General features: G+C 49.8%; 1 protein-coding gene across 2 annotated transcripts in view; it reads right to left on the bottom strand.

Annotated features, from left to right (window-relative positions):
• Positions 1 to 24,130, bottom strand: part of SLC6A17 (solute carrier family 6 member 17) — a 55,654-nt gene that overhangs the window by 4,349 nt on the left and 27,175 nt on the right. For both annotated transcript variants that reach the window (XM_055403295.2, XM_055403296.2), the window contains exons 7-11: positions 4,979 to 5,220; positions 4,499 to 4,691; positions 2,155 to 2,347; positions 1,421 to 1,580; positions 38 to 200 (exon numbers count right to left, since the gene is read on the bottom strand). In XM_055403295.2, the coding sequence (XP_055259270.1) occupies positions 38 to 200; positions 1,421 to 1,580; positions 2,155 to 2,347; positions 4,499 to 4,691; positions 4,979 to 5,220 (951 nt within the window). The remainder of the gene's footprint in view (positions 1 to 37; positions 201 to 1,420; positions 1,581 to 2,154; positions 2,348 to 4,498; positions 4,692 to 4,978; positions 5,221 to 24,130) is intronic.

Genomic DNA, 24,130 nt, shown 5'->3' with positions numbered 1-24,130 from the left:
ACCCCAGATCCTTGGGGTTTCAGGCCCCCACTCTCACCTCCTCCCTGATCCAGGCGCTGTAGCCTGGGGGCGTGACCCCAAGCTGGATGATGCTGGCCGTGGTGAGCACAGCCATGCACAGCGGAGACACGAACTTCCACATGTAGAAATAGAAGCGGTAGGGCTGGAAGCCCAGCATCTCCGTCAGCTCCTGCATGAACCTGCCAGGAGCAGCAGAGAGTCCAGAGGTTGGCGCCCCCACTGCACTTGCCCAGTGCCCCTCCAAAGCCTTCACTCACCAGTCCCTTCTGTCCAGGCTCTTCCATTCTTCACATTTAGTACATTATTCTGTGGCCCTGCTGGCCTCTGAAAAGCCTCTGCTGACCTCCTCTAACTTACTCTGACTATGTCACATCACATCTTACCCAGGGAAAGGGTACAGGCCACAGGATATGCCCTGGGCACATGGATAGGCTCCAGAGGGCTTTCCTGGGCACCCAACCCCACTCACACTGACCTGGCTCTAGACTCCCCCTGCTGGAAGAGAGGTAGAAGTGCCTGTCCCTGGCGTCCAAAGGCAGAAGGTTGCCCTGACTCAGGTTTCTAACTGTTGGGCCCATGGATGGAATTCGGGAGACTGGCAGACTATGTACATGAATGGCATTTTAAAAAAATCAGCTTTACCTCAGCAACACCTAACTGAAATCTTGTGTTTCTTTCTATTACAAGTGCAAGCAATGACAGCAGTATTATCAGTACCCATGAGGCTGTAAGGAATTGATTACATCACAGATATTTGATCACATTACAATTGAGGTACCTACAAATGTCATTTATGCTCATCACTACTTAGACATTACCATTGTTGCTAGACCCAAAGCTAGATCTTGTAACTTGATGCATCAAGAATAAAGCACACATGCATTACTATATCACACATTTAAAACATTATTTTGCTAATATGCAGTATAAATTTTAGGGCTTCCCTGGTGGCTCAGTGGTTAAGAATCCACCTGCCAATGCAGGAGACACGAGTTCAGTCCCTGGTCCAGGAAGATCCCACATGCCCTAGGGCAACTAAGCCCATGCTCCACAACTACTGAGCCTGTGCTCCAGAGCCTGGGAGCCACAACCACTGAGCCTGCATGCCTAGAGCCCATGCTCTGCAACAAAAGAAGCCACTGCAATGAGAAGCCCATGCACCGCAACTAGAGAGTAGTCCTCACTCTAGCCCAGCGGCCTTGGGCAATTGCGTCCTCTCTAAGAGACTTGGTTTCCCTAAATGATCTGTAGGGGGGCCCTTCCTGGCTAACATTCTGACTCTGTGACCTCCTGCCTAAATCACAAGCAGCCCTGGAAACACAGCACTCTCCAGGGAGTCATGAGGGGACAGACCTTTCCTCCTGTTCCCTACCTCTCCCCACGCACCCCCACCCCTTACTTCTTGGTCCCATAGATCCAGGCCACCGCGACATTCTCGAGGATGACGATGACGGTGAGAGGCAGGGTGGCCGAGTAGTCATCAAACATGGTGACGAAATAGTTTCCGGAGCGCTGGACGAACAACAGCCCCACGAAGAATGCAAAGACACAGCAGCCCACTACAGAGAGCCGGGAGGCCAGTGTGGGGGCACAGGTGCATTGGGGGTGGGGCCTGGGGTGTCTTCAGGGCCCCCAGGTTCCTCCCACCCCAGCCCTCCCCTAGCAGGCCTGCAGCTCACCCTCCAGAAGGCCCAGCCCTGTGTGGAGTGGGGAGGGGGTCCCGATGCCCAGGTTCTGAGCTCCCACTCTACTGGGTGGGGAGCATCCTGGGGCTGGGAGTGATCAGGATGAAACAGGGTGCAGGGTTGGCAAGGAGGGAGGCCATCCTGCCCAGACACCTCAGCAGGCCCTTGGGGAGAGGGGCAAGTGAACCAAGAAAGAGGCCTATCTCCCAGCCCAGGTTTGGCACAGATTCCCAAACAGCCTTCTCCCTTCTGGCTCTGAAGTGCTCTTCTTGAGGTGGTTCCAGATGCATCCCGGGTTGGGTGGGGGTAGGGAAAGTTTCTAAGTATGGAGTCGTGAATAACCCAGTGGGAACCCAATCTTTCTAAAGTCAAAGCCATCACCTGATCACTGCCCCCCACCCTCCCAGGGCAGCCCATAACACCAGTGGGGACCGCTGGGAGGAGTTACCTGTGAATATCTCCTTGGGCACCTTGAAAGTGTCGATGATGGGTGTGGTGATGCCCGCCATGGTGCCGATCATACTGCCCAGGCCCAGGTTGATGAGCATCAGGAAGAACATGACAGACCAGAATGGGGAGGCAGGGAAGTGCGTCATGGCCTCGGTGAAAGCAATGAAGGCCAGGCCTGTGCCCTGCACAGACTGAGGGTGGGGGCAGAGAGTGGGGCTCAGTAGGGGCCATGCCCACCTGGGAGCCTCCTGCTTCCTTCTCTCTGCCCTTGGAGCTTTAGGAATAACTGTTCCCTCTTTCCCAGTGATCCCTGCCCCCACCTAAAGTCTCTTGTTTCTGTCCAGTGGGTCTCAAACTTGAGTGGGCATCAGAATACACCCCAAGAAGTAAAACACTAATTCAGGACTTCACCTGTGAGACCTGGAATCTATGCATTGTCCAAGGACCCCCCAGTGATTCACATGAAGATGCTCTCTTTTAGAAACACAACCAGCTCAAGACTCTCCTCCTCTGAATGGTGCAGCCACCCCAGCTCTGAATTCCAGACCTTACCATAGTGGTCTCAGCCTCTGCTGCCCAATGGACTCACATTGGAACCTTTAAAATAAACACTGATGCCTGAGTCCTTCCCCAAGGACAATGATCTGCTTGGCTTAGGAGTAAAGCTGGATATTAAGGTTTTATAAAGCCCCCAGGGGACTCTGATGGGCAGCCAAGGTAGAGAACCACTGCTGCAATGTTGGGGCCCCTGCTCGTGGGGAACTGACCACACAGTGTCCACTGACATCACTTCTGTGTTCTCCTCTTAGTGTCAGGGTTCGGTCAGGGAACACCCACCCCAACTGTGTGAGAGTAGTTCTTGTCATTTGATTGTTATCAAGATTGTATTATATTTAAAAAATCCTACTTCTATCCAGAGGACCAGGCCCCACCTGTGAGAATGGGGTAGGGTCTCAAGGAAGGGTGCTGTCCTTTATACTGTCAGGGGAAGAAACCAGGGCGGGGGAGCCCAGACAGGGCCTTTTAGCTCTTGATCACATGGGAAGAGGTCACAGGGGACTCAGTCCCTGAGCATTAGGTTGGTGCCAGTAGAATGCGGCTAACTTTTAAACTATTCATGGGGTTCTTGATGTTTGAACAAACTCCCGGAGATAGTGAAGGACAGGGAAGCTTGGCATGCTGCAGTCCATGGGGTTGCAAAGAGTCAGATGTGACTGAGCAATTGAACAATGACTTTTTAACAAGCAGGGAAAGCTTCACCATCCCTGGCTCCATGGAGAAGGGCAGGGTTGGCAGAGGCTGACAGATGGGAGCTGGTGCAGCCCCCAGTGAGCCCTGGCATGAGCTGGATCCCAGGATCCCATGGGCATGTCTGTCTCTTATTACCCCTCCTCACAGAACAGTCACTTTGAAAGTCTCTGGCTGTGCAAACGGGGACAGAAGCAGAGTGTCTAAGCTTGGGCCTGCTTGTCAATGAAGGGGAGCATATCCCTGCCCTCCCCAGGGGCTAAAGGTCATTGTGGCCATGGGAGTGGGGGAGGGGCAGAAGCATCAAGACTTGAACCCTGGCTCGCCAACTTCCTATCTGTGAGATCTCGAGCAGGCTCCCAACTTAAAGGCTGCTGCTGCTGCTAAGTCACTTCAGTCGTGTCCGACTCTGTGCGACCCCATAGACAGCAGCCCAGCAGGCTCCCCCGTCCCTGGGATTCTCCAGGCAAGAACACTGGAGTGGGTTGCCATTTCCTTCTCCAATGCATGAGAGTGAAAGTGAAGTCGCTCAGTTGAGTCCGACTCCTAGCGACCCCATGGACTGCAGCCTACCAGGCTCCTCCGTCCATGGGATTTTCCAGGCAAGAGTACTGGAGTGGGTTGCCATTTCCTTCTCCAAACTTTAAGGCTACTCGCCTGTAAAACAAGAGACAACATTAACACTCAGCTCACAGCGCTGTCATGAGGGCCTGGAGGGACAGGCAGCAGAGGGCAGACACTAATGTAAACACATTCCGTGTGCCCCGTCCACGGCACAGTTCCCAGTGCATTGCACATGGCAGAGATGGGTGCACAGGAAACCCGTTCAAAACGGAGAGCTGTCCCGTTCCCTGTGATTTCTGGGATGTGTGTGTCTGTCTTGTCTTCTCAGTGAGACTCAGCCTACCTCAGGGCAGGGGTTTTGGCCAGTACCTTTCTCTCTGGGCACATAGTAGATCCTCACTGATCAAGCCAAAGAATAAGCCCCTGGTGGCTTTCTGCACCCAAGCTCCAGCCACCCAAAGCCTATCTCTGGGCCCTGCACTCCCACATCTGCCTTCCTGCCCGTCCTGGAAGGACAGCCTCCCCCATACCTTATCTAGCTCGTCCTCCAGAAGGCAGGGATCGAGGCCCAGGGCTGAGAAATGGTCCTCCTTCACGGTCTTGATGACCTTGTACATCTCTGCATAGTCCTTGGTGGTGAGGTGGGAGAAGTTGACGTGGGGAGGGATGAGGGCCCGGCTCAGGACGTCATTGTTGAGGTACCCCAGGATTTTCTCAGCATTCCTGCAGCACAAAAGAGAGAGCAAAGTAAAAACATTAAAAAAAAAAAAAAGCTCTTAAAAAAAAGTGAAGGTAAAAAGGCAGGCCTGGGCACCATCCAGGGGTACCTTGCAGACACCCAGGAAGGTCACTGAAGACCATGGACACAGACATCTCTGAAGCTGGCCCTGTGGTCCAGGGCTGAGGACAGAGGGCCGCTCTGACCTCCATCCCCCAGCCCGGGTGGAGGGGGGCTCTCCCAGGGGAAGGTGGACTGGAGCAGAGAGGGCAGGAGGAGAGGCGCCACCTACTCGACCACACACTTCTCGTTCATGATGTTGGCCTTGAAGCCCAGCACAGCGAACACCACGAGGGTGGCCAGCACCGAGGTGAAGAAGTTGATGAAGGACACCAGGGCAGCGTCAAAGTGGCAGTTGTTGTCCTGCTTGTTGTAGCTGGAGAAGGCTATGACGCCCCCGAAGCCCAGCCCCAGAGCGAAGAAGACCTGTGTGGCTGCCTCCCGCCATACCTGGGGGTCCAACATCTTGTCCAGCTACAGTCGGCCAGGGGGAGCCATGGCAGGGCGAAGAAAAGAGACACAGAGATAACGGCTTTAGCGAGTTCCCCGGCAGTCCAGTGATTAGGACTCAGCACTTGTACTGCTGTGGCCTGGTTTCCATTCCTGATGGGGGAACTAAGATCCCACAAGCCACGTGGGGCAGCCAAAAAAAATAAAAGAGCTTTATTCACCTGCAGTAGAATTTCCACCACACCCCCTTTCCTCGGCCTCACAGAGGCTGCGTGGCACAGTGGTAAGGAATTGTGGTTGTGTGACCTCGGGCAATTCCCCTAGCCCCCTGAGCCTCGGGTTCCCCACAGGTAAAACACAGAAAACAAGAGTATCAGGAATCTAAAAAATACAATGAACCGGTGAATATTACAAAAAAGAAACAGACTCACAGATACAGAAAAAAAAGTAGCGGTTACCAGTGGGGAGAAGGAGGGGAGGGGCAACAGAGGAGTAGGGGATGAAGAGGCACAAACTATGGCTTTCAAATACACTGCAAGGGTATACTGCACCTCACAGGGAACACAGCCAACGTTTCATAATAACTGGAAATGGAGTATAGCCTTTAAAAATCGAGAATCACTATATCGTACACCTGTACCTTTAATAATATTGTACGAAAACTATGTGTGTGTGTGTGCCCGTGCGTGCACTCAGTCGTGTCCAACTCTTTGTGACCCCATGGACTAATACTACTACAGCCTGCCAGGCTCCTCTGTCCGTGGACTTTTCCAGGCAAGAATACTGGAGCAGGTGGCCATTTCCTCCTCCAGGGGATCTTCCTGACCCAGGATTGAACTCGCATCGCTTGCATCTTCCACATCGGCAGGCAGATTCTTAACCACTGCACCACCTGGGAAGTCTGTACATCAACTTTAATAATAATAAAAAAATAGTATCAACTTCAGATGATTGTTGTGAGGCCTAGATAAGATAAAATAAATGCTGTCTGCTTAAACAGTAAGTTCCAAGTTAATTTTAACTGCTATCACTGCTTACCATGGAGTTATCATATCAAGGAACATCTTTAAGGCTATCAGCAATGATGCGTAGGGCAAACTCTAGGGAGTGTCATTCACTTAGACTACAGTGTGAATGGTTGCTCCTGGAGTCATGCACCATATAGCCTGCACAATAGTACAAGACAAGTAAGAACACCAATATCTCCCTGATACCTCCTCCACTTCCAACCACGAAAAAAACACCAACTTCTCCCTCTTTCTCACTCAAACTCCCTTTTCCAAAAAAGAAAAAGACTTAAAGTTCATTTGCACATGCCCTAGATCACAGAAGAACCACCCCCTCAGTTCACCCAGCTTGAAGCACAGAACTTCTTAGAGAGGGGACCCTTTGCTGGACCCTCCACCTGTCCTGAGACGTGAGAGGAGCCAGGACCTCCACAGCATCTAGAGGGCACGGGGTAACTTTCAAACGCTTTTCATGTCTGTTTTCCTTTTACTGTTTGTTCTTCAAGGCAGGGACTAGGGCTTGGGCCCAGCATAGGATTTTAGAGTCAGACAGACCCAGATCTAAATCTGACTCCCTCTTGAAACTGTTCAGAAGGCTTAGGCAAGTGACAGTGCCTGTTTTATGAGCTTCTATTTTTTCAGCTGAAAAATGGGAATAATAACAAAGTCTTCCTCCCAAAATGCCAAAGAATGTTCTCATACAATTGCACTCATTTCACATGCTACCAAGGTAATGCTCAAAATCCTTCAAGTTAGGCTTTAACAGTACATGAACCGAGAACTTCCAGATGTATAAGCTGGATTTAAAAAAGGCAGAGGAACCAGAGACCAAATTTCCAACATCTGTGGAATCATAGAAAAAGCAAGGGAATTCCACAAAAACATTTACTTCTGCTTCATTACTATGCTACAACTTTTGACTGTGTTGATCACAACAAACTGTGAAAATTTCTTAAAGAGATGGGAATAGAGATGGATCACCTTACCTGTCTCCTGAGAAACATGCATGCAGGTCACAAAGCAACAGTGAGAATGAGACATGAAACAACAGACTGGTTCAAAGTTGGGAAAGGAGTATGTTAAGGCTGTATATTGTCACCTGTTATTTAACTTATATGCAGAGTACATCATGAGAAATGCCGGGCTGGATGAATCATAAGCTGGAATCAAGATTGCTGGAGAATTATCAAGAACCTCAGATATGCAGATGATACCACTCTCTTGGCAGAAAGCAAAGAGGAACTAAAGAGCCTCTAGGAGAGTGAAAAAGCTGGCTTAAAACTCAACATTCAAAAAACAAAGATCATGGCATCTGGTGCCATCACTTTATCACAAATAGATGGGGGAAACGTGGAAACAGTGGCAGATTTTATTTTTCTGGGCTCCAAAATCACTGTGGACGATGACTGCAGCCATGAAATTAAAACACATTTGCTCCTTGGAAGAAAAGCTATGACAAACCTAGACAGCATGTTAAAAAGCAGAGACAATCACTTTGCTGACAAAGGTCCATATAGTCAAAGCTATGATTTTTCCATTAGGCATGTATGGATGTGAGAGTTGGACCATAAAGAAGGCTGAGTGCCAAAGAATTGATGCTTTCTAACTGTGGTGTTGAGAAGACTCTTGAGAGTCCCTTGGACAGCAAGGAGACCAAACCAGTCAATCCTAAAGAAAATCAAACCTGAATATTCATTGGAAGGACTGATGCTGAAACTGAAGCTCCAATACTTTGGCCACCTGATGTGAAGAGATGGCTCAATGGAAAAGACCCTGATGCTGGGAAAGAATGAGGGCAGGAGGAAAAGGGGACGACAGAGGATGAGATGGTTGGATGGCATCACCGACTCAATGGACATGAGTTTGATTAAACTCCAGGACACAGTGAGGGACAGGGAAGCCTGGCCTGCTGCAGTCCATGAGGTTGCAGAGTTGGACACGACTTAGTGACTGAACAACTCCCTCCCAAAGTGATTGTGAAGATCAAATGTACAGTCTCAAGCAGTGCCTTGTGCACAGGATCATTTAATTCTGACAAAATGCCTCTGACCAGGTCAGGCCAGGTGTGGGCTTTGGTTTTTGCGGGTGTTTGGGGGAATTTTTTTTGGTGGAGGGGAAGGAATTGTTATTCATATTTGGAAAGAGGAAACTAAGACCAAAGATGAAATAACTCACTCAAAGTACTGGAGCCAGCCCGCTGAGACTCAGGAGTTGCTAAATACAGATTGTCTGACACTGGGCAGTGGTGTCCTCCCAGCTCCATCTCCTGACACAGCTGGCTTGCAGCTACACTCCTCTGACCACTTTCCCCTCGGATCTCTGCTGCTGAGGTTAACCAAAGTGACCTCACTCCAGACAGATGAGGAAGGCAAGGAGCAAACTAGAAAATCTGCCTCCCCTGTGGGGACAGCCCCACATGATCCTGGGCCAGCTGCCCCTTGCTGCGTGCCGTGAGGGAGTCTGTTCCTTCTGCGCACAGTCAAGTGATGGGCTTGGGTTCTTCCAGCTCTGATATTTCAGCCCTAACACTGAAGGCAGAAGCTCAGCATCTCAGCAGCTTCCCAGGCATGTCTGAGCACCAGGAGTCACTCCCCAGCTGAGAAGATGGTGGCATGCTTGGAGGCTGACAGAATGATGGGCTCAGGGAGGAGGAGGAAGGTGACAGTAGAGCCTTCTGACTTCAGGTCCTGTACACAGGTGGAGGCCCAGGAGCACTGCCTGGCTGGCTAGTATTCGAATTCCAGGGAGATTACAGTCCCCCACCCTGTGCAGAAGAGGTAAAGCCATCTTTGGCCCACCAAGAAAGCCCAGAGTGCAGACCTTAAGGAGCCAGGAGCCCCTTAGCATCCACGAGGAGGTGACATCCTCCCACCCCCTCTCGCTTGCTGTACTCTCAACAGCTATAACGTGCTGGGGGCTCCCTGTGGACACGACATGCAGCCACTCGCTCAGCAAACCCTTGGACCAGACCTGGTCCACAGCAGGTAAGGTCCCAGCTCTTGTGGAGCGATGGACATTGCTCAGATGAGCCCATAAACAGATGCTAACTTCCAAAAGTGACAAGGGCTGAGAAAGCCAGGTACCTAATTCTAGGAGAGCGTGTGATGGGGGATTTGAGTTGAGTCAGGTCAGGGAAGGTTTCCAGAGGAAGATATCTTATTTATTTATTTTTGGTTGCACTGGGTCTTCATCGCGGCACTTGGGCTTTCTCGAATTGCAGCAAGTGGGGGGTTACTCTTTGTAGCAACGCACAGGCTTTCTCACTGCGGTGGCTTCTCTTGTGAAGCGTGGACTCCAGGTGCACAGGCCTCCGCAGCTGCAGCTTGCAGGAACAGTAGCTGTGGCGCACGGTGGCATGTGGAATCTACCCAGACCAGGGATCGAACCCGTGTCTCTAGCATTGGCAGACATATTCTTATCCACTGTGCCACCAGGGAGTCCAGGAAGGGCTGTTTGAGCTGCCCTCACTGAAGGGAGGGAGGAGTACTCAGAGGGAACAGTGTGTGCAGAGGCCCTGAGCGGGGAAAAGGAAGGACACCCTTTTCACACGGGCTGAAAGGAGGGAAGTGGAGGAGGCCAGCCTGATGGGAGTGCAGAGGACAAGGCACGAGTGGAACAGGGGAGGCTGGGAGACTCAGAGGAGTCTGAGCAAACAAACATGAGGATCCTGTCTTGATCCTAGAAAAGCACTTAACAGGGAAAGCAGTAAGGGGTGTGAAAGAGGAGGGAAACAGTCAGGTGGGCATCTCTAAAAGAAATCAGTGAACGCAGCAAGGAAACACTTTCTGGGGCCCAGCTGGGAGAGAATGGTGGCATCGTCTGGGGTCAGGGAGGTGCAGATGGAGAGACTACAGCAGGAAAAACCAAGCCTGCCTTAGCGATGGACTGCTGACGGGGGCGCTGGAGGGAGAGATGCCAGGGTGATGGCCACAGCTCTGGCCTGCAGACCCTAGTGGGTGGGGATGGAAACAGTGGAAGAGAGGCAGGACTCGATGGGGTTTGAACAGGGAAGATCCAAACATCCCTTCTAGAAATGTTGAGTTTAATGTGTCCTTAAGATCTCTACAAGGAGATATCAAGCCAGCAGTCAGAAATATGAGTTTGGAGCTTCGAGGGGAGCACAGAGCTGGAGGCATGATGTGTGAGAAGCAGATGGACCAGCAGGGACTGCAGCTGAGGCTGTGGGTAGAGTAAGAAGAGGCAAGAGCCGGGGCCAAGTCAAGGTCTGCAAGTTTAAAGCAGGAAGGAGGGGACTTTCCCGGTCCAGGAGTTAGGAATCACCCGCCAGTGCAGGGGACACGGGTTCAATCCCTGGTCTGGGAAGATCTCATATGGCACGGGGCAACTAAACCTGTGTGCCACAACTACTGAGCCCGTGTTCTAGAGCCTGTGCTCTGTAACAAGAGACGCCACCGCTATGAGAAGCCCAGGCACCGCAACTAGGGAGTAGCCCCTGCTCACCGCAACTAGTGTAGCCAAAAAATCAAGCAGGGAAGAAGCTCAAACAAGGGAGGGGGAGAAGCAGCAGCAGGGGAGGCGGGAGGAAAAGCAGTAGAGGATCATGGAGGCCGTGGGAAGAAAGCCCACCAGAGAGGAGAGGGGACCGTGCCACGGAGTGAAAGAGGCTATAGCCACGAGAGCAGGGGTGGGCTTAGCTGAAGATACTCAGGGAGTCATGAGGCCAGAAGACAAGTAGGAATGAGGAGAGCTGAGAAACAGAGGGGAAGAAAAGGTGGACACTTGGTGGGGAAGCCAGGCTGGGAATGAAAGACAGGGCAGTATCGGGGGAAGGCTAAGAAATCACGGGAGGATCGCTTTCAGATTTGTTGTTTTGTTTTTGTTTTTACTGCAGTGACTTGACAGCTGATGGAGAGCAGGGGATCTAGAGGAGAGAAGGGGAGCTGTCATCCATAGGAGAGAGGCGAGGAGGAGAGCATGGGGCAGCTGTGGATAAGCTTGTATATCCCGTTTCTGTCTCTGTCATCTAAGGGAGTTGCTGTCTTGGTGGCCCCTGTTTTTCCCATAAAGCAGGAGGGCAAATCGTCTGTTGGGGGTGAGGTGTGCTGGGAAGAGAGATCAGAAGGTTCAGACGGTGGAAGCAGTTTAAAATGCTCACTATGGAACTCGGGAGAGAAAGAGGGCCAGAGAAGTGGCACAGGGTCATCCCACACTGTTGAGGGCCTGCTCTGCTTGCCGGGTCATCTTCTTTACAAAGGTCATACAGACCTGCATCTTCTCATCTAAAAACCTCAAGGCCAGACTGGTTTTGGAAATCAGGCTTTGTTTCTAAGTTTATTTTAGAAGGGTAATATGGTGTGTACACCACATAATTGCATGACACTCCCTGTAGGGTCTGGGGCAGCACCCTTAATCAGATACATTTGTATTCCTGAAGCAGAATATGAAAATTCACACCATGTGAATAAAGACTATAAATAGCCTCACATCTGTTCAGGTCATTTACTGCCAAATGAGTTATGGGAGAAAGACTAAACATTTTTTCTGTATTTCAGGGCAATTCGGATTTTGGCATTGTGAATAGAGTTTTAGGGACCTATACATGCTCCTAACAGAAATTTGGAGATTATTTTTAAAATAAAATAATCATAGTCTCAGTTGGAAAGAGTACAGCACCTCCCTTCTCCTGCATGGCCTTTTTTTTTTAATGATCCTCTCAGTCTGACTCTTTGCAACCCCATAGATTGTAGTCTTCCAGGCTCCTCCATCCATGGGATTCTTTAGGCATGGATACTGGAGTGGGTAACCACTCCCTTCTCCGGGGGATCCTCCTGACCCAGCGTCTGAACCTGGGTCTCCTGCATCACAGGCAGATTCTTTACCATCTAAGCCACCAGGGAAGCGCAGTGGGTGGATTACCTACGCTTAGCAGGCATGCCGTCTAAGTTCATGGATGTCAGTCATGACTGTCCCACCAAGCTGCTTGAACCTCAGGCTAGAAACCTAGACATAGTGGGAGGGCTCTGGGTAGTTCAGAGAGTTCCAACCAGGAAGGAGCACAAAATTTTGTAAGACAGGACCAGTTGAGACAGACACAGCTCTGGTCATGTCATTTGCAAGCTGAAGTATCTTTGATGGTTCCCCACTGTATGCTGGGGTTTTCTTGGTGGCTCATTGGGTAAAGAATCTATCTGCAATGCAGTAGATGTGGGAGATGAGGGTTCAATCCCTGGATCAGGAATATCCCCTGGAGGAGGGCATGGCAACCCGCTCCAGTATTCTAGCCTGAAAAATCCCAGGGACAGAGGAGCCTGGTGGGCTACTGTCCATGGAGTCGCAAAGAGCTGGACATGACCGAGCAACTGACCAGCAGCACTGTCGGCTGGAAAATCTGTTTCCATCCTATGTGCTGAACATCCGAACTACCCCTCAAAAGCATCACGACCTTACAGTCTGGTCTTTGCCTAGGCTGTCTCCTCTGCCTGGAATTCCCTTGCACCCATTCACTTTCTGGTGAACACCTATTTATTTCTCAAAACCCAGTATGATATCACCTGCTCTTTCAGCTCTTCCCGACTGCCTCTGGCAGAGCTAGTCGTGGTCCCTGGGCTCTCGCAGCTCTTGTCAGCAGACAGGTGACAGGCTCGTGTGTCTGTCTTCCCCTCCACACTCTGTGCTTCTTAGGGGTGGAGCCCATCTCCTGTGCATCTTGGTGTGAGCAGTGCTGGCACACGGGAGGGAAGGGAAAAGTGACGGAGGGTAACAAAGAGACAGAGGCTGAGCTGTGTCCTGGAGGTGAGCGGAGCAGGAAGGGCCAGATCAGGGGCTATGAAGTGCCAGCCCTTTTGTGCTAAGATCCAGTCCTCTAGGACAAGGAGATCCTTAGGATTTGAATTTCTACTTTATAAAACAAGGTTGTTTCCAAGCTGGCTTCCTTTCATTCTCTTTTCTCCCTCTCTCTTTCTAAAGTAATTCTTTCCTTTTTGATCTAGGTCAGTCATTATCAGGCTTCCCTGGTGTCCCAGCAGTAAAGAATCAGCCTGCCAACTCAGAAGGCTCGGGTTTGATCCCTGGGTTGGGAAGATGCCCTGGAATAGCAAACGGCAACCCACTCCAGTATTCTTGCCTGGAGAATCCCATGGACAGAGGAGCCTGAAGGGCTACAGTCCATGGGGTCTTAAAGAGATGGACAAGGTTTAGCAACTGAACAACAACAGTCATTACTAAAGTTTTTACAAAAAAGTCTGGGCCATGTGTGAGACCTAAACACACATCACCATTAGGATTTTCACCATTCCCCAAGCCTAAAACTAAGATGTGGATAAATTCCTAGGCCACCATCAGGGCCAATCCCAAAAAGCAAGGCAGCCACCTAGGGGAGGACACCATCATCTCAAACTACCAACAGAACTGGCTCTATGGCATGTGGGATTTCTCAGAGGAGGTATAAAGAAACCGTCTGCCAATGCAGGAGACACAAGAGGTGCGGGTTTGATCCCCGGGTCGGAAGATGCCCTGGAGTAGGAAACAGCAACCCACTCCAGTATTCTTGCATGGAAAATCCCATGGACAGAGGAGCACAGCAGGCTGCAGTCTGTCAGGTCGCAAAGAGTCGGACGTGACTGAGCACGCGCACACACGAGGTAGGACTGTCTTACATGGAAGAATTTTGGATAGAAACAAAAACTGGTTTGTGTTTGTTTGTATATTAAGATTGTTCTATTTGCTGTTCTTATTCCACTTTTAAAAACTGAGACATTGGTTATATAATGTACGAAAGTGGAAAGGATAGTGTCATGAACCCCTATGTACCATTGCCCAGCTTCAGCGATTATCAGCACATGGCCACTCTTGCTTCCTCTGTATCCCAACCCTCCCTCCCCCCACCTCTAGATTACTCTGAAGTACAGTAGTGGATTCAAATCTGACATTAATAAGCCCCGCAGGAAAGCAGCCGAGAGAGCCAAAGCTTGGCCTTTGTGTGAGCGGTCCCTGGGCATCCCTGCTTCCAGCCTGCAGCATGGAGGGGCACTCTTGCCAGTGGAGATGACCAGATGCCCAGAGCTCATCTGGGGATAAACAGGCACCTTCACCATTGAATGCCTGTGTTCCTTGAATTTAAAGGTGCTCTTTCAGGATTTTAGGGATCATGGTGCCTGATTTCAACAAGGTCCTGATCATACTGTTCAGAGGATGAGCCCACATCCAGACCTCAGAAAGCCCAGTGTCCTTTCCGGACGTCAGGATGTGACTGCAAGAGGAGAGGTGGGAAATGGGCTTTCCTCACTGAAATCAAGGCTCAAACCTGCTTCTGGGTGCCCTCCCTGAAACAGAGCGACAGCTTCCGTTTGCTAGGCACACAGCTGAGTCACTTCCTGACGCAGGGAGCAAGGTGTTCCATGGCTTTTGACTCAGCGGCATGAAGATGCTTTTTGAATCGGCAAGCAGCTGATGAGCCCTCTCCTGGACTGGTGCAAGACAGAAGCGCCTGCGCTTGCTTCAGCACAGATGGGCCCATAGACAACAGATGGCACGGAGGCACTGGGTTCCCGCTGCCCAAAAACAGTGTCACCTTCACTCTGGACGAGAAGAAATACTAGCTAACTCTTACCACACCGTCTCTGCACCCCGGGACAGTCCTACATGCTCTCCTGGCAGTGCTGTGAGCAAGCTGCCACGGATCCCCCTATCTTGCAGCTGAGGAAACTGAGGCCCCAAGGGGACAAGGAACTAGTCTTCCCATGACTGAGTGATAAGCTGGGCTTGGAACCAGACCATCTGACTCCAGAGCCTACCCCCGGGAGCAAGGCTGCCTTACCATCCTGCTCAGAAGCCTGACTCTAATTGTGGGGATCACAAAGTTCCTCCATGAACCGCTATGCCTGGGCCTTTGCAGGGAACCCACTTCTCTTCTCTAGGGGTTACCAAACACCCTTGACCCTGAGGCCCATCCTCATCAGGCAGAACTGCTCACTCGTCTCGTCCAGAGGCCACAAAGCGGATGCCCGAAGCTCCTGCCTGGCTCAGGTTGTGCCGGGCTACAGCCCTGAAAAACTGGTGTGGCTTCTGTCACAATGATTAATAGGTAAAGGGGTTACGTGGTTTGAAACTGAAAAGGCACAAAAAGGTATTCACCCCTGTATTCCAGACACTCAGTTCCTCTTCCCTAGATGTAACCACGGTGCCAGTCTCTTGCCTACCCTTCCAGTGATATTTCATGTGTATATCAATGATATATATTGAGTTGGCCAAAAAGTTCATTCAGTTATTTTTTTTTTATAAAGATGTTATGGAAAAAGCCAAACGAACTTATGTCCAACTATTATGGGGCTTCCCTGCTGGGTCAGCAGTAAAGAATCCACCTGCAATGCAGGAGACTCAGGTTCAATCCCTGGGGTTGGGAAGATCCCCTGGAGAAGGAAATGGCAACCCACTATACTATTCTTGCCTGGAGAATCCCATGTTCAGAAGAGCATGGACAGTCCCAAAATGTCAGACACAAGTTAGCGATTACACTACCACCACCATAAATATTACACACACACACATCACACACATGCATATTTATTGTTTTTCTCCCCATATTTTCCCTACTGTCCACTGGAGATGTCACCCCAAATTTCAACACTCTCGCATCCTGCAAAGTTGGGAATCCACAGGGTTCCAGGGCTCCTGACAAGCTGCCCCTCTACCCTTACCCGCTCACACCCCCATCCCCACAGCCAGACTGAAAAACCACCAGGCCGGGTCCTTGGTCCCAGGGCCCAGTTGAGCTCGGCTGCTGCAAGATGCCCATGACTCCTGGGTCATTTTTCACAGAGACTTCAACCCTGGGATGGCCAGGTCTGATCCTGCTCTGACTAGAACCTCCATGCCCCCTCCAACTGCCTGCACGCCACCACTGGGCCCTATCATCAGCACACTCCCCCACTGCTGCAGCCCATCTCTGGACATTCTCTTCACCTTCTTGCTGTGACTCAGCAGCTCACCATCCTGGCTGCACAGCAGAATCATCTGGGGAGCTCTGACAATCTGCTTCCATCTGGACCGCACCCACGCGAACCTGATCAACAAGTCTGCTTGCTGGATTCTGGTTAGTCAGGGTGAGCCTGAGCACTGGTAGCTTTTCCTGGTTCTTACAGCTCCCAGGGGAGCCTGATACGCAGGAAGTGAAGTCGCTCAGTCGTGTCCGACTCATTGCGATCCCATGGATGGTAGTCTACCAGGCTTTTCTGTCCATGGGATTTTCCAGGCAAGAGTACCGGAGTGGGTTGCCAATTCCTTCTCCAGGGAAATGGAGATACTCAGGGAAGGGCTGAGCAAATGACCCTAAGGCCGAGGTGGCCCCGGCAGCCTCACAGGTGAGGGCTGTTTCCTCACACATTTGGGGCCACTGGGCCTGGGTGGACAGGGTGCCGCCCTCTCTGCAGTCCGCTCCCCCACTTTCCCCTGCGCACTGCCCCTCCTCCCAACACCACTGCTGAGTGTTCTCATCTGAGTGATGAGAATCGTCATCTGAGTGAGGTCCGTATCTCCATCAATGTCCCCTCCAAAAATTTGCCTCTGGCTCCCTTTTCCTTCTCCCTTCTGAGACAGGAGGGAAGGGGGCAGGGCACAACCATTAAAAGAACGACACAGCTATTGAGGGTACAACAAAAACTAGTTAGAACCAGTTAGACCCAAGATGGCAGGAGACTCCACTTTCAGTGGACCTGGAACCTCCTTCTATGCCCACTGTAATATGTTAGCTACATGACGCATGCCCACAGACACCAGGACAGTTCCCGGATAGCACGAAAGACCAAAAAGTGGGTGACGGCCTAATTTCTGGAAATCCCCACCCTCTTCCCCAAAATAGTTGCCTATGAGATTACCCAGCCCATAAAAACTAACCACCCTATATTTGGGGGCCACTTGAACTTCCCATTCCCTGGGACTGCTCTTGCCTGCTGAGACAGACTGCATTCTACCTTTGTGTATCTTAATAAACCTGCTTTCACTTATTCATTCATGGCTCATTCTTGAATTCTTCCTGAGGGAAGCCAAGAACCCTAACTGGGTAGCCCATCAGAGGCACTCATCTGAGACCTAGAACACAACCATCCTCTGGCACCCCATTTTCCTGCAACCTTCCCCCACTCTTGTCCTTCCCCCCCACTTCTACAGTCACACCATGGCCTTTGTCATGACTAGTAGCTATGCTCCAAGTAAACCTTAATTTTAAAGATCCCATCTTCCAAAACACCCAACTGTTTAGCTCACCTTTAGTATCTAGACTCTACAACATTCTTCAGCCTTGCTGGGAACTCCAGCCCTTTGGCCTCCCTCCACTTCACTGCCCCTCACCCTGTTTGGATCCTAACTTCCCTTCATCACTGGCTTAGTCAATGCCCATTCTTTTCATACTCCTTCCTCACACTCTCATCTGCCCAGCCATCTCTCCATTGTCACCTTGATAAGCTCCTGACCCGGGTGATGTCCAACCTCCCTCTACTCTGGGCTGGCCCCAGGCATCAGTGCTGGACACAATGTAAACCTTGGGCCCTGACACATGGGACCTTGGACTGATTATTTACCTCTTCGTGCTTCAGTTTCCCCAGCTGGAAAACAGGGATAACAATAATACTTTGGAACCTTGCTAGCAGTCCAGTGGTTAAAACTCCGCACTGCCCATGCAGAGGGAGTGGGGTTGATGCCTGGTCAGGGAACTCGGATCCCACATGCTGTGTCGCGAGGCAAAAAGATTTTTTTAAAAAAATCTTTTTAACAATAAAACTTCTAGAATCATCGTGAATTTAAATGAGTTAATATACATAAGATGCCTCACATAGTAAATACTGTCTAATGGAAAACATGATTGGTTAAACTGCTTCACTGTAGGAACAACCTGCCCTCAGAGCTGGTAAAATGTGAATAGCCGTCCACCGTGGAATTGGAGCCACACTTGCTGTCTTCACCGCGGTGCTCAACCCTTAACCTCCATCGTCCCCCACCCACCCTGCGTGAACACATTCCCCATCTCGTGTGCAATTACGTCACACTCATCCCTCCTCAGGCCTCCAACCCCATGCCCCCCCACCATCTCTACTCTCAGCTGATGATCTTGCTGCCCCCTTCACATCGAAAAATGACCCAATGAGAAGAGAGTTCCCACACTGAGAAGCTTCTGGCCAGCGCTTCTCAGCTGATAGCATTTGTGCCATAGGCTGGCCGGCCTGTCGCTCCTGCTTCTAGGGGCCAATGTCTGCTCTGAGCTAAGACCAACCCCTCCACCTGGGCGCTGGGTCCCATCTCTCCTGCTTATTCAAGGACTTTGTTCCCTCCTCTCCCATAGCATCAATTCCGCCCCCCTCTTTTTGATTTACAAAAAAGTGCACAATACAATCATTTTTAGTGCATCACAGGGCTGCACAACCATTCCCACAATCAATTTTAGAACACTTTCACTCCGAAAAGAAAGCCCATATCCATTAACCATCGCTCCCCATTTCCCCCCCAACCTCCCAGAAGCCCAGTCCTAAGTGACCACACGTCTGTTTTCGGTCTCTACAGAGTCCCCTATGCTGGACATTTTATACAAACAGATTCACATAATAAGTGGTCTTTTGTGACTGGCTTCTTTCCCTCAGCATAATGTCTTCAAGGATGAAATCATCCATGTTGCGGCACGCACTTCACTCCTTTGTACGGCCAGCCAATATTCCATTGTATGACTATACTACCTTTTATTTTTCCGTTCATCAGTTGATGGACGTTTGGGTTGTGTCTACTTCTGGCTATTATGAATAATGCTGCTAGGAACACTTGTGCACAAGTTTTTGAACATATGTTTTCAGTTCTCTTGGATATGTGCCTAGGAGTGGAATTGCTGGGTCACATGCTAACTCTCTCTAACCTTCTGAGGAACCGCCAGACTGTTTTCCAAAGCGGCTACACTATTTTACATCCCCACTAGTAATATATGAGGGGTTATTTTTATCATCAGAATTCGTAACATTCTGAAATAAGACCTTTGATCTCACAGTTCTCTTCTGGTTACCACCGCATTTTCCATTCCTCTGCTCCCCTTACAGCAAAACTCCTGAAAATAAGTGGTCTCTCTCACTTTTCTCCAGCTCCCCCTCCTATCTTCCCTTGAACCCACTGCTGCTAGACTCTGCCCCCAACACGCCACCAAGACAGCTCTTGTCAAAGCACGAGGGATCCTGCTGCCGCCAGTGCCTTGGCCATTTCTCAGTCCTCATCACCTGACCTTTCAGCAGCTTCAGACTGGGCCCTCCTGAAAGCGCTGTCTCCACCTGGACGGGATTCTCTCCACTCCTCTCTCTGCGTCTCTGTCTCCCTCTCTTCCCCGCCTCCCCCACCGACTCTCCCCCCACCCTCTGCAAGCTGGGACCCACTGGTCAGTGTTCAGTCCTTTGCTCTGTTGACTCTCCAAGTGACTGTAACCGGTCACAACTTTAAGTTCTCTAACTCCCAAATGTATACTTCCGCCGTGTTCCAAAAGTACTCTCAGAGCTCCCCATCAAACCTGCGCTCCTCACCGTCTCCCCCCATGTCTGTAAGTGCCAGCCCCTCCTTCCGGTTGGTCAGGCGAAAGGCTTGCAGTTGTCCTTGTTGTCCCTTTCTCACACCTCACATCCGATCCAGCAGCAAATACTGACGACTCTGCTTTCTAAACACATCCTCAGTCTGCTTCCACTGATGCCACCTGGGCTCCCTCCAGAGTCAGCTCCCACCTGGATGAATTCTGGCACCTGGATGGAGCCTTCTAGCAGGTCTCCTTATTTTACCCTTGCCCCCTCAGATGTCTGTGGCAACCAGAGTGACTCTAGGAAGATGGAAGTCAGATCATGTCACTACTCTGCTCGGAACTTTCTAATAGGCCCCACGACACCCTGAATAAACAGCAGAGTCCTCACCTGGCCTGGGTCCTCATTGCCCCCTTGACCACAGGTCCTGTCTCTCTCCCCTCCCACTCCAGCCACAACAGCCTCCTTGAAAACGCCAGACTTGTCCAATCTCAAGGGCTTTTCGTTTATTGTTTTATTTTGGAATGGAATGTGCTCCTTCCAAATATCCACATGTTCTGTTCCCTCACCTCCATCAGGTCTTCACTCAAATGTCACTTTCTCAGGGAGGCCTTCCTTGAGCACACTAGCTATGCAGCCTTCTCCCCAGTGCCCTGAATCTTTCTTTCTCTGCTTTTTCTTTTCCTCCTTAGCAACATCATCCAACAACTCCTTTATCTTATATTAGCTATCTCCCTTCACTAAAATATAAGTTCCTTCAAGGCCAGAAAGTTTATCTGCTTTGTTCACTGCTGGATCCCGGGACCCACAACAGTGCCCAGAACATAACAGGGATTCAGTGAACAGTTGTAATTTTGATAAACATTCCCTGGAGGTTTTGGTGGTTAGAGACTCTATCCTAATCCATTGTATATTGGGTAACTCATATCACTTAATGTACGGTACCCCATACTGACTTGGGTTTTTAACTGGAGGGAGAGAAGCAGCCTAAAGAGTTCAAGAAGTTCATTAGCCACTAACATGAGGGACTGTCCCATCAAAGGTGCTAGTGGCTCATCATGGTATCCTGGCCACACTGCATTCATCACACCCAGTAACAGCTTGAAAACATGGACTGAAAGTCCAGGTCCTCTAGCTGGGATTATTTCTGATGTTGGAAGACTGTATAAGAGGAGGCATCTTCCCGATTATTCAGTACACCCATGGAGGGCCTATGCTTTGTTAAGGTTGATTCTGAGATGCCCTGGCCAGAAATCTTGGACTCTCCCAGCACTGCCAAATGGCATAACCCCTGGTGATGTCATTTACACTGTGGTCGATCTGCACGGAGCAGTGTGCGGGCGGGGCACCTGTGTGCAGCCACCCTGGCACTCGACAGCACTCTACTAGAGCGAGGACGTGAAATGCCTCCCGGCTCCCCATATCTCACCAGGCCCATACTGAAACAGTCCCAGATGTGCAGCAGCAGTTTGCCATGTACAGACAGACATTTGTATCTGAGCATGGGTCCACATTTTTTGCAGATGGTTGGAAAGTTTTGTAATAAATAGGAACTTCACCCCACCTATCACCACTGAGCCTCACTTGCCTAAAACAAATGATGGCACCGACTTTGAAGGAGATCCTTGATCCTTTGACCTCTGAGGGCCTCAAGCCTCCCCTTCCCTGCTCAATTCATCCCTCCAGGGTCAAAGGTAGGAGCTTCCTGCTCAAGGTCTCAAGATGCTCCCCACCCAGGTTCTGCGCATACTTGAAACTCACAAGAGCTAGATGGACCAGGTCCCACACCTGCTGGTTCTTGACCTGGTTCCTCTAGAGCCTTTCAGATTTGATTTCTTTAAGCTCCACTTCATGAAGACGCTGGGCCTCTGCAAATGCTGAAGTGGGACCACACTGTTCTCTGAATATCCAAGAAAGGATGTGGAAAAGGAGCACTCCTATTATTCAAAGTGCACGTTAACTTTTTGCATCCATCTGATTGGCAAAAATCAGATGTACACTGCAACTGGCAAAAATTGCAGTGTAACAAATGTGGAGCAAGTGGGACTCCCATAAACAACTGGTGGGAGTAATAATACATGCAACCACTTTGGACAGCAATTCAGCCAACATCTAGTAAAACTGAAGACACGCATACCCTCTGAGACATCAATTCTATTGCAAAACATATACACCCTAGAGAATCATGTACTCATGAACATCTGTGTCATATGTTTATTAGCATTAGCAGCAATGGTAGGAATTGAAAACAAATGACCATCAACTAGAGGATGAACAAATAAATTCATCCTCTAGCTTGACCATCAACTGGTCATGCAATGAATAAATTCATTACTGTGGAATACAATACAGTCATGAAAATAGATGCACTAGAGTTACATGTATCAATATAGCTAAAATCTCAAAAAAGAGTATTTAGCAAAAACAAAAGCAAGCTGCAGAAGGTTGTATATAATGCATTTTATATAAAATTTTAAAGTATGCACATGTTAAATTTTATTTAAGGATACACATATATATTACAAAAATTTTAAAGTGAATTAGTAGACTAAACCCCAAATTCAAAAGTGAAGTGAAAGGGAAGTGAATGGGAAGAGAATGGGACACTTGTTACTGTTGCTGCATATTTGCTAAGTTGTGTCTGACACTTTTGCAATCCCATGGACAGCTGCCCACCAGGGGGCTTCCCAGGCAAGAATACTGGAGTGGGTTGCTGTTTCCTTTTCCAGGGGCACTTTTATGGCATCTGTAATATTTCATTTCTTAAGAATGTTTATTATATTATTATATGTGTGTTTATATGTCTGAGATGTTTTACTTAAAAAGATGTTTTGCTGCTGCTGCTGCTGCTAAGTCACTTCAGTCATGTCCGACTCTGTGTGACCCCATAGATGGAAGCCCACCAGGCTCCCCTGTCCCTGGGATTCTCCAAGCAAGAACACTGGAGTGGGTTGCCATTTCCTTCTCCAATGTGTTAAAGTGAAAAGTGAAAGTAAAGTCGCTCAGTCGTGTCCGATCCTTAGCGACCCCACAGACTGCAGCCTACCAGGCTGCTCCATCCATGGGCTTTTCTAGGCAAGAGTACTGGAGTGACTTGCCATTGCCTTCTCCGAAAAAGATGTTTTAAAGAGTGCTAAATCACTGAATCAGAAGGGAACAGTATTGTGTGTGTTGGGCCTGGTAGCTATTCTTATGAATCGGTTCCACTGGCTTCCGGAGTTAAGTCCCAGGCTCTCCTAACACCACCCAGGGGCCCATTAGACCTGTGTGAATCTCCACGTTTATGATCGTCTCCAGAGTATATAATTTTCTCATAAAATTCAACAAAGTATAACGGAAAGTCTCCAGTGAACACAGTAGACTGATCACGTTCCTAGAAATACAGTTGAATTCATTCATAAAAACCACTGACTTTCTTCTCATGGCTGTTTTACCCCAAAGAACCCAGGTTTGCATTTTTCTCTTCTTTGTCAGACATCACATGTTCACAACAACATGCCCCAGCCAGGTGGCTCCAGAGTCACACTCATGCCTCAGGAGACTCACTGAGCGCTTCATAGAGCAGACCCCTGTGCTCGTTCACACAGAAATCCCAGATGTTACATCCAAGCATGCCGAGGGCCCGTCGTCCCTGTCTGATGAATCTGGAAGGGTGTGTGTCCCGCGCCTTGTTATCCACCCCCAAACATCAGTTGTTTGCAGCTGCAGAGCAGGGGAACTGGGAGGGAATGGGGCTTTCAAACTCCACTAGATCTGGATTCTTCTCCTTGGGTCATTTGTATGGACCTTCTGTGTAATCATTAATGTGTGTGTCTGTTTACTCAAACACATGTGTGAGACAGCACTATTAAGGGACAAGGTCAAGACACAGGACTGGACAAGGTCCAGTCTGCAGGCACAGGGCCAGAACCCTGCCAGGCCAGACTGAAGCTTCACCGGGCCCCTGATATTGCTACTGATCAGCTGGCATTAGGAACTGAACTTTCTAGCCTGCCCACCAGGGCGACTAATGTACTTCTTGCCTAGGGTTACCTTGAAGGGCATGCCAATGTGCATTTGAAATTCTGAGTGGACTGGTGCATGCCAGCTGTGCCTAGTGGTCTGAAGAGCAACAGAGAGACAGGGCCACCTGGTGGGCAGAGACCATGCTTAGGAAATTGGGTGTCAACCTTCAGGACATTTATGCTGCTGAGGCAGCCCTGGGAGCCATGCACCATGATCCTGCTCTTCCCTCACTGGGCTATTGGGAGGATTAAATGAGAGCGACGTGGCTGGCTTCAGTAAGGGTAAAATCATGATTCACGTGGTCTTTTACCTTTAATAAAATGGTAACCCCATTCCCCTGATTTGGGTACAGTTGGCATTCCCAGGCAGCTTTCTTCTCTTAGGCATCTTCTTGGTTCCCACTGTCACAGATTCACTCAATGAACCCCCACC

The sequence above is a fragment of the Moschus berezovskii genome, chromosome 4 (assembly GCF_049115385.1).
Source record: "Moschus berezovskii isolate FMDL1 chromosome 4, NW_MosBer_1.0, whole genome shotgun sequence".
NCBI classification, from domain to species: domain Eukaryota; kingdom Metazoa; phylum Chordata; class Mammalia; order Artiodactyla; family Moschidae; genus Moschus; species Moschus berezovskii.
Note: the sequence above shows the minus strand (reverse complement) of the source record. Positions and strands in the feature narration are given on the sequence as shown.